Source organism: Vitis riparia, chromosome 14, assembly GCF_004353265.1.
Source record: "Vitis riparia cultivar Riparia Gloire de Montpellier isolate 1030 chromosome 14, EGFV_Vit.rip_1.0, whole genome shotgun sequence".
NCBI classification, from domain to species: Eukaryota; Viridiplantae; Streptophyta; class Magnoliopsida; order Vitales; family Vitaceae; genus Vitis; species Vitis riparia.
Genome location: NC_048444.1, coordinates 11,544,373 through 11,554,102, shown reverse-complemented (window position 1 = coordinate 11,554,102; position 9,730 = coordinate 11,544,373). Strand labels below are relative to the sequence as shown.

Below are 9,730 nucleotides of genomic sequence, written 5' to 3'. Positions count from 1 at the left end.
TAGTCATCTAAGAACACTATCTTAGCATCCATTTGTCATATCTTATATATAATCAAGATATGTTGCAATGGATGAGAGTATTTTAATGGGCTTGAACATGATTATCAATGGAAAGCTCTCCTCATAATCAAAACTAGGTTTTTGACTATAACCCTTTGTTACAAGTCTAGTCTTGTATATCTCAACCTTTCCATCTACTCTTTTCTAGGACCACTACAATTGAAAACCCTTGTCCACTTTAATCTCCATTCTCAAAGTTGGATTGCAGATCCCCTACACTTAAGTCAGTTGAATTAGAAAATAATATTTGTAATGCTAGACTTGAGTCAAATGAGTTAGAAATCATTATTTATAGTATTATTTAATTAGTTTTCTTGAGTTACTTTCAATTCATTAAAATCAATTCATATACCGTTTTCTTGAGTTATCTTAAACTAGTACAATCAAGTTCCATTAGGTGAGGCCTATGAACGATACCATATTTCATGTGGAAGAAACCTGATACTATTCTGAGGATTCCAAAATGATACATCAATGACATTAGAATTAGCTCTAAATTTACCTTACTTCTAATAGTTTTCTTTGTGACAAAGAAGCTTGAGAGAAGAAGATTTTTGACTTAAAGTTTTGTCAAGAGGAAGAAAAAAATGAGGGAAGAAGGCATGGAAGAAAGGAATAAGGTATTTCAACTTTATTGGATTTAATTAGGTGAGCATATTAATAGGATTTGCATTTTGGGGTGGGTTTGTAAATAGGATGGGGCACAGGTTTTAGTTGAGGTTTCTTATAAACACTCTTCTTAATTATTTTGCACATATGTTATTTCTCTTCTTCATTCACCAATAATTTTCATTTTCATTTTCTTTGTTTTCCGTCTTATTAAAAATGATTGTGAAAAAAATGTATATGCTTTTTAAGAATAATCCATTAACAAATATTTTGTTTAATTATTATTGTGTAGACCCCCATTTGGGGGATCTTAGTTCTTAATATAGCATTAGAGGAGCTGGCAGCACATTGGAGATAAGAGGGGGGGTCCCTCTTTTCTCCACACCCGGAAAATCAGCTGCGTAAACATTGGGCGGCCATGCTGGTGGTTGGCAGACGACATGCTGCTGATGCGAGGAACAGTGGGGCAAGTAGAAGCTTGCCAAGGAAGATAGAAACAGGAGATAAAAAAGGAGGGTTTTGGCTTCAAGCAGGGGATCCGGAGTGGAGGGCAAAAAAAAGAGAAGGAGGAGAAGCAGAGGAGGGGGAGTAAGCTGGAAAAGATCTGAAGATCCATTCAGCCGGAGGCTCTTGGTCCAGGTATTTTTTTTTTTAGTTTGTTTTGCTTCCCCTGTTTTGAACTGCCCCCTGTTTCTGATCACTTATGGATACCTTCGGCATTTGATGACAGCTTGTGCACTCTTTTTTTTTTGTTTTGGGATGCCCTGAGTTGGGATTCATCATTGCATCTGTTTTTATTTTTAGGTATCATGCCCGTGTTTCCTTTTGATTCCACCCAAACCCCTCCCATAGGCATCTGTGGAATGGGGTGAGGCTTGGCAGCTTTCTTTTTTTTATATGTACGTGCTCTGTTTTTCTTGCACCTATATTCCTATCAAAGCAAAGGGTCAGGCCTGTCATGCTTGCTTTTCTCTTGGCAAGGCAACTGTGATGGTAATTTAGAGTAAGTTTTACGTATACCCGCTCACAATATTTGCCCAGTTCTGCTGTAGACTATCATCAGAGGTGGTTCCTGCGCATGCATGGAGTGTATGCATGTACAGCTACCCGGAACACTCCACAACCCGCCCACTTAAGAGTCTCCGCGCCCACCTTATCTTTCATGACTCACACTGTTACCACCCCCAACCCATTCAACACCATGCTCTGTTCACCTTCACCACCATGCCTCCCGTCAAAACTCCTCACACCCACTTCTCTCACTACCCGGTTACTCATTTCCCGTCTATTCTCTTGTCATCTCACCCATGTTTACGTGGTTTGTGCATGCATGGCAGTCCATAATTCACCCAAAGCACCCCTCAAAGTTCCGAGTTCACCCATCCATGCACCTTGATACCCATGCACAGACTCCATTCATCATCCTTCATACCCGTATCCCCATGCATATTTCCAAACCCACAGCTTGCATCCCACACCCACTTCTCTCTCTAACTCCCTACCTTTCATATCCGTGTCATGCTCATGCGCACCGGAACCCCATTCCCCAGCTTGATGGTTGAAAGCTTTCTTTTCAAGTCTTGGTAAAAGAGGCGCTTCGTGACATATTGCCAAGGAGTCCAATGAACGGTCCATGCTTATATGATACCCTCTATATCTAGCTCCAACTTCTCATGACCCATACCCTTTGGAAAATAATAAGGCTGGTGAACGGGTCGCTGTTGATTCAAGGAAGCGAAATCCCGCTGAATTCGTGTTGTGGAAGAATGTAAGGCCTGGTGAGTCAAGTCAGGACAACCCGTGGGGTTTTAAAATACCAGGACGGCATGTGGAGTTTCAGCATGATGAGTGCATGCTATTTGACCCTCAAATTTGATATTCATGGCGGTGGAAAATGGGTTTGGATGTTTCCATGCATGGCATTTAATGGTGATTGTGGTGGTGGTGATAAAAGAATATATAAAATATAGGTTTGGATGTTTCCATGCATGGCATTTAATGGTGATTGTGGTGGTGGTGATAAAAGAATATATAAAATATAGGTTCATTGCCTATGTACTGGAGACGTGTGCACATGAGGGTCACCACAACCTTTTTATTTTTTTATTATTATTTTATTTACTATTTAGTATTTCTTCACATTTTGATGTCAAAATATATATATATATATATATATATATATATATATATATATATATATATATATATATATATCTTTTTCAAGGTTTCAATCTCCAATTTAATTTTCGATAAACAAAAAAAAGAAAAATTCCAAAATTTCAAAATTCACGTTTATTCATTTAATCATTATTTTCATCATTATTATAATTCTATTTATATAATTATTTATTTTAAAATCCCATCTTTAAACAATTCCAATTTTCCGACTTCTGAATTTAATTTCTGATTTCAAAAATTTCACTATTCATGTTCGTTTATTTAATTATTATTTTCGTTTTTTTTATTATTATCATTCCATTTATTTATTTTATCTTAAAAATTTCATATGTTAACAAATCTTCAAAATCCCGATTTCTAAATTCGATTTCTAAATTCCGGAATTCCAATTTCCATATTTATTTATTTAATCCTTATTATTTTCATTAGCATTATTATTTTATTTATTTATTCCAAAATTCCATTTTAAAACAATTCATTAAAATTTCCACTTCCGATTTTAATTTCTAATTCCAAAAGTTCCAATATTCACACTAATCTATTTAATTATTTTATTCAATTTATTTATTCTAAAATTCCATTTTAAACAATTCATTAAAATTTCCGACTTCCGAATTAAATTTCTATTTCTGAAAATTCCAATATTCACATTAACTTGTTTAATTAATTTTATTTATTTTAAAATTCCATTTTAAACAATTCATTAAAATTTCCACTTCCGATTTTAATTTCTAATTCCAAAAGTTCCAATATTCACACTAATCTATTTAATTATTTTATTCAATTTATTTATTCTAAAATTCCATTTTAAACAATTCATTAAAATTTCCGACTTCCGAATTAAATTTCTATTTCTGAAAATTCCAATATTCACATTAATTTGTTTAATTAATTTTATTTATTTATTTTAAAATTCCATTTTAAACAATTCATTAAAATTTCCACTTCCGATTTTAATTTCTAATTATAAAAGTCCCAATATTCACACTAATCTATTTAATTATTTTATTCAATTTATTTACTCTAAAAATTCCATTTTAAACAATTCATTTAAAACTTTCGATTTCCGAATTAAATTGCTATTTCTGAAAATTCCGATTATTCACATTAATCTATTTAATTATTATTATTTTAGTTATTCATTTTGAAATTCCTTTTTAAACAAATCTTCAAAATTCCCATTTCTGAACTTAATTTCCGGTTTCCAAAATTCTAATTTCTTTAAAATTTAATTTCTAAAGTTCCAATTCTTAAATTTAATTTTCAAGACACCAACCCTCAAATCCTTTTAAAAAAAAATTTCCAATTTCTTTTCCAATTCTTAAATTTAATTCCTAAGACTCTAATTTTTTAAATAAATTTCAAAAATCCAATTTCCTCTTTAACAGTTTTAATGCTTTCTGGGTTTCAAATAATCTTCTATTTATCTCGACTTTACATAAGCATGAATGTAATTTTCATAATTCCAGATTAATGGAATTTGTGGGATTAATTTGTGCAAGATAAACGGGCTTTTGGTGGGGGCCCCACATATGTGATTTTATGACTGACTGATTGATTAATTGATTTATTCACCATGCTTGTTTGATTTGTTCTGTTCCTTGACATGCGCATAATTTTATCTATTCGTCACTCACTAATCCTGTTTCATGATAGTGCATTCGCGACTGGAGGACCAGGTACGTATCCACTCATATTTTGTTCATTCTTTATACATGTTTTGATTCCCATATGTGCATGATCGCTTCGAGTATTCATTGATTTTCTCATTATTGCCATGTCAGCTTCATTTTATTAGTAGAGACCCGACTTTAGGGACTTAGAGGGGTGCTACGGTCGTTACCGTACCTTCCCAATAAGTAACCTGACCCCCGAACCCGATCCGGTTTTTCGTAGATCACCTTTTCCAAAATAAGGAGTCGCACTTAGGGTTTTCTTTCTTATTTTGTTTACCCTTTTAAAATAAAACAAAATTAAGTGGCGACTCCAAGTCATTTTCTAATAAATAAAAATCATTTTTGAAATAAAAATCATTTTTGAAATAAAAATTGCACTTGCCATCGAGTGGAAAACGCATTGAGCCGAAATGCGGGGTCCACAAAATGGCGACTCCACTGGGGATTTTTTTTAGAGGGTCAAGCTTGAACCTAAAGTGAAGCAAACATGGCATTTGATTAGTCGATCAGTGGATGCCCATCTCTTGATTGCACATTGAGATTTTCTTTGTGCATGCTTAGATGTTATATCTATTTAGGATTTTGACATGTTGACTACGTTGACTGATTTGTCTTGATTGAGATTTCCAATACCATGATTTTATGTGCTTCATTGATATATTCGTTTGAGACATAGACGTGTTGGATTGTTGTTGATTGATCGTCTTGTATTGCTTAGCACATTGACTCTAATTTTGCCATGATTGTTCTGGTCACCTCACATGCATACATTCACCACTGTATATCATTTTGGTTGGACATGCTGATTCATTTGCCTGTATATTATTTTGATCGTCTTTGAGCATGATGTTTGTATCACTATTCGTCTTGATTGTCGTATTCTCGCTTATCTTGTGTGTACATGAGTGATATATCCTGCTCTGCCTGATTGTATGACGCATGACTGCTCTCCCTCTGCATGATTGCATGTCGTCTGTCTATGTGGGTCTCACTTCTATCCCTCTACCTCCAACTCTCTTGGTTTCGGTCATTCCTTTCATCTCGGTTCTCACTATTGCAAGTGTGAGACCTTCTGTGTGCTTGCTCTCTGACCGAGCCAGAGATTAGGAGTAGGGTCTAGCGACGGGCTATATCGATGCACGGGAGCATTCTGGAGGAGAGTGACACTTTGATGTCGATTGGAGTCCGATCATTGAAGACCTGTATAGCCCCGAGCTAGGTTTCATGGATAGTCGTGCGACCAGTGTGTTTCCTTTTCTGCTTTAGATTCTTAGGGTTTTCGGATGCACCCACACCATTCACTGTGCACTTTAGTTGACCATTGAGCGTTGAGAGTTTGAGAGGTTTCACCATAGGAAACCCCCTGGGATGTCGAGGTAGTGCATGTGTGGAGGTGATAACCACCTTGCATGGAAGCGCCCCGTCTCTTTGGAGGCGTGCAGAAGGTTGCGTACCATCGGAGGGTACGATCGCTTCTGCTAGGGATCTTTTAAAGTCCACCTATCTCCTTTTAGAGCCGCCTTGACCTTGTAAGTTGAGCCTTAGACATTTCAATTAGGTTTCTCCTTCCCGAACACGTGGGTGCATCTGTGGGCCTTCAGAGCCGGTTCAGTAGTGACAGGTTTAGTTACCTTCGCAGTAGTCTCTTATATATCTGCTCAAGATTGGATATCAGTTTGATTGCTTCCAGGCTACCTTTTGACACGTTTGATAGACATTCTTTGTGAAGTTTCCTTTACCCCGCACCTTATCTAGTGTTTCCACTGTTGTAGGAGTACCGATACGTTCAGTCTGGGTTCGACTTCTTGGATCAGAGTTGGGGGTAGATTGATCAGAGTATTGGACCAGTTAGACCAGAGATCAGATCAGAGGGATATGGATTCACAGATAGTTACCGTCGATCAGTTTGCTGAGGCCATGGCTTCGATTCAGGAGGCTATAGCTAGCCTTGGCCGGAGGATAGATGGGCAGCAAGCCCAGCAGGTTGCTCCGTTCACCCTACATAGTCAGACCGAGGTTGCTCCGCCTCCTGTCACCATACCTACCCCGACCTCAGAGGACCCACATGCTCGCATGGATAGGCTTGAGCAGGGGTTGAGGCAGTTGAGGACTTCCGACAGAGCCATTACTTGGGAGGATTTTGATGGAGTGCCAGTGGCCAGTTTACCGGCCAAGTTCAGGATGCCAGAAATCGAGCGATACACGGGGATTGGGTGCCCCCGCATCCATTTGAGGCTTTACAGTACGATTATGAGGGCTCATGGATTGGACGGGGCTCAGATGATCATGCTTTTCCCCATGTCTTTAGGTGGCGCTGCACAGCGCTGGTTTGCTTCTTTGGATGTATCACGTCGTCGGACTTGGGATGATCTGGCCCAAGAGTTCTTGAGACAGTATGCATTTAATACTGTCATTGACGTATCGAGGAGGGAGCTCGAGGCTCTTAGGCAGAGATCAGACGAGTCAGTTTCTTCATTCATCTCCCGCTGGCGTGGGAAGATTGCCGAGATAGTGGATAGACCGTCAGAGAGAGATCAGATTCAGATGGTTTTGAGGAGCCTACAGCCGAGGATTGCCAGGCATGTGGTCGGGGTACCTTTTACAGATTTTGGATCTCTGGCTCTGGCTTTGTATGATGTCGAGGATGGCATCTCGAGAGGTTTGTGGGCAGATTCTTCCCCTAGTGATGTAAGGGGAAGAAACCCTTCGGAGGACAGAGATCGACAGATGTGAGTGCCATCAGTTCCTCTAGTCAGAGGCCTCTCAGGCGTCATCAGCCTATCCACAGCTTCTGGAGGCTCGTCCATCTTACACGCCTCAGCAGTACAGGCCACGGGCACCTTACCCGACTTATGATCAGATATATCAGCCTCAGCCTTTGGCTTTGCCTTATTATGCTACTCAGAGCATCGAGAGGCCTCCTATTTCTTACACGGCTACAGGACAGCCATGCTATGCTGCCAGTTCACTGCGAGACCCGCAGCTCCTTATCCCCGACCCAGAGCTCAGCAGACTTCTGCTCCTTTGCTTTGAGGACGCAGAGACAGTTCTCCCAGATAGGCATGCCGTTGAGCCAGGCTCTTCGGAAGCTCACAGAGGCCGGAGTATTGGCCGCTCTCACTCCGAGACCACCGCCTCAGCCGATTCCGCCTCAGTTCAGGATGGATCTACACTGTGCATACCATCAGGGGCCTGGACACGAGACCGATCGATGCACCGCTTTGAGGCATGCCATTCAGGATTTGATCGACCAGGGTTTGGTACACTTGGGTCAGCCGAGTGTGACCACGAACCCGTTGCCTGCTCACACCACACATGCAGTCCCTCCACCAGCCGATGGCATTCATTTCTTAGAGTTTGATGAGATCGATGACCACATCCACATGCTGAGTGATGACGATTCAGACCCAGAGCCCATCATGCCAGATGTGATTTATGAGATGAGTGGGGTGACTCTAGGTCCTCGGATGCCTGCTCCATTCCGATTGGTTCCCGAGGCGGCATCGGTGCAGGCTGCCACTGTTGAGCCATTGATTTTGCCGCATTACAGTGTCCGGACGCCTTTCATCTTGATCCCGGATGTTGAGGAGGTTCAGGCTCCACACGTTGATGATTCTCAGACTCTGGACATTCAGTATGTTCTCCGAGGAGGTAGAGTGATGCGACAGCCACCTCCCGCGGCAGCTAGGCCAGTTGAGGGTACGTCCGCTCCCGAGGAGGTCAGAGCCGAGGACGATGAGATTTTGAGGCAGTTGCAGAGCACTCAGGCTCGTATTTCCATCTGGAGCCTCTTAGCGTCCTCCAGTACTCATCGGGATGCACTGACTCGAGCTTTGAGTCAGATCAGAGTTGATACCACGACCACTCCCGAGGGATTGATCCACATGATGACGGCGGCCGAGCCACATGCATCGTATTCTCAGACGATGATTTGCCACCTGAGGGCTCAGATCACACGCGTCCACTCTACATATCTGTCGGTTGTTCAGGTCGCCGAGTCCCATCTGTCCTTCTGGACAATGGTCGGCCCTGAACGTGTGCCTCTCGCCACTGCCATTGCCCTCGGATACGCTCCTTCTGACTTCGGTCCCTCCACTCAGACCGTTCGCGCGTATGATAGCACTCGGAGGGAGGTCATGGGTACATTGGAGATCGAGCTACTGATTGGTCCAGCCACTTTTCGCCGTGTTTCAGGTTTTGAGGATTCCTACATCCTTTAACCTGCTTCTGGCCGACCATGGATCCATAGAGCCGGAGCTATTCCTTCTTCCCTTCATCAGAAGGTGAAGTTTATTCATGATGGTCGGGTCGTCGTGGTGCAGTCTGCGGGTGATAGGTTCATCTCTGCCGAGCCCGTACTCGAGATTAGTCACGCTGATGATGATCTTTTTCTGACCGGATTTACCTTTGATGAGGTACAGACTCTGGAGATGGAGGATTTCTGCCGAGATTTTGTAGCCATGTCCTTCGACCAGCACAGCAGCACGGTGGTGCTCGATATTATGCGGAGTATGTCTTATCTTCCTGGTATGGGCCTGGGGCGGCGTCAGCACGGGCCTAGTGAGTTCATGGCCTTCCGGACCGCGACGTACCATTCGGGCTCGGATTCATTCCCACTGAGGCTGACTATCGTCATATGGCGCGACTGCGCAGGGAGAGGGTGAGGGCTCGCTTGACTCGTACGCCCTTTTATTATCCTGTCCGTCCATACACCATGAGCCTAGCCGATTACTTTGTGAGGGCATCAGAGCCACATGCACCATCTGATGGGGTCATCGGAGGACTCAGCACCACCCAGGAGGCCGAGCTTCAGCGCCTCGTCCAGCAGTTACAGTTGAGTGACGGAGCCCCTGGCCCTTCGACTTCTGTGTTGATTGCTCCTCCCTCCCCAGATCGCACGAGCCTTATGACGCTTTGCTTCCCGGATGAGATCGATGATCACGGGACTTTTGCCGAGATTGGGGACGTAGTGGACGGAGCCGTGTCGTGTGATGAGTACGTTGATGAGATGCTCGCTATGAGCTTGAGCCAGACCGAGGAGCTGGCCCCGCCGGAGCTCGCTTCGCCATTTGATCTCTTCGGGGTGTCCGTCCTCGAGATCGCCGAGGAGGTCCAGACTGCCCCTGCTCAGGAGTCTGCTGAGGACCTTATAGTTTTTGATGATTTGTTTGATAGCCATGTTGGCATTATCGAGGGAGCGTCCGACT

General features: G+C 42.3%; 1 protein-coding gene across 1 annotated transcript; it reads left to right on the top strand.

The window, feature by feature from the left end:
• Positions 1-6,704: 6,704 nt before the first annotated feature.
• LOC117930461 lies at positions 6,705-9,187 on the top strand. Its single transcript, XM_034851120.1, has 4 exons — positions 6,705-7,182; positions 7,280-7,569; positions 7,601-8,710; positions 8,804-9,187. Exons 1-4 carry the CDS (start codon positions 6,705-6,707, stop codon positions 9,185-9,187), a joined length of 2,262 nt encoding a protein of 753 aa, XP_034707011.1.
• The last annotated feature ends 543 nt before the right edge of the window (positions 9,188-9,730 follow it).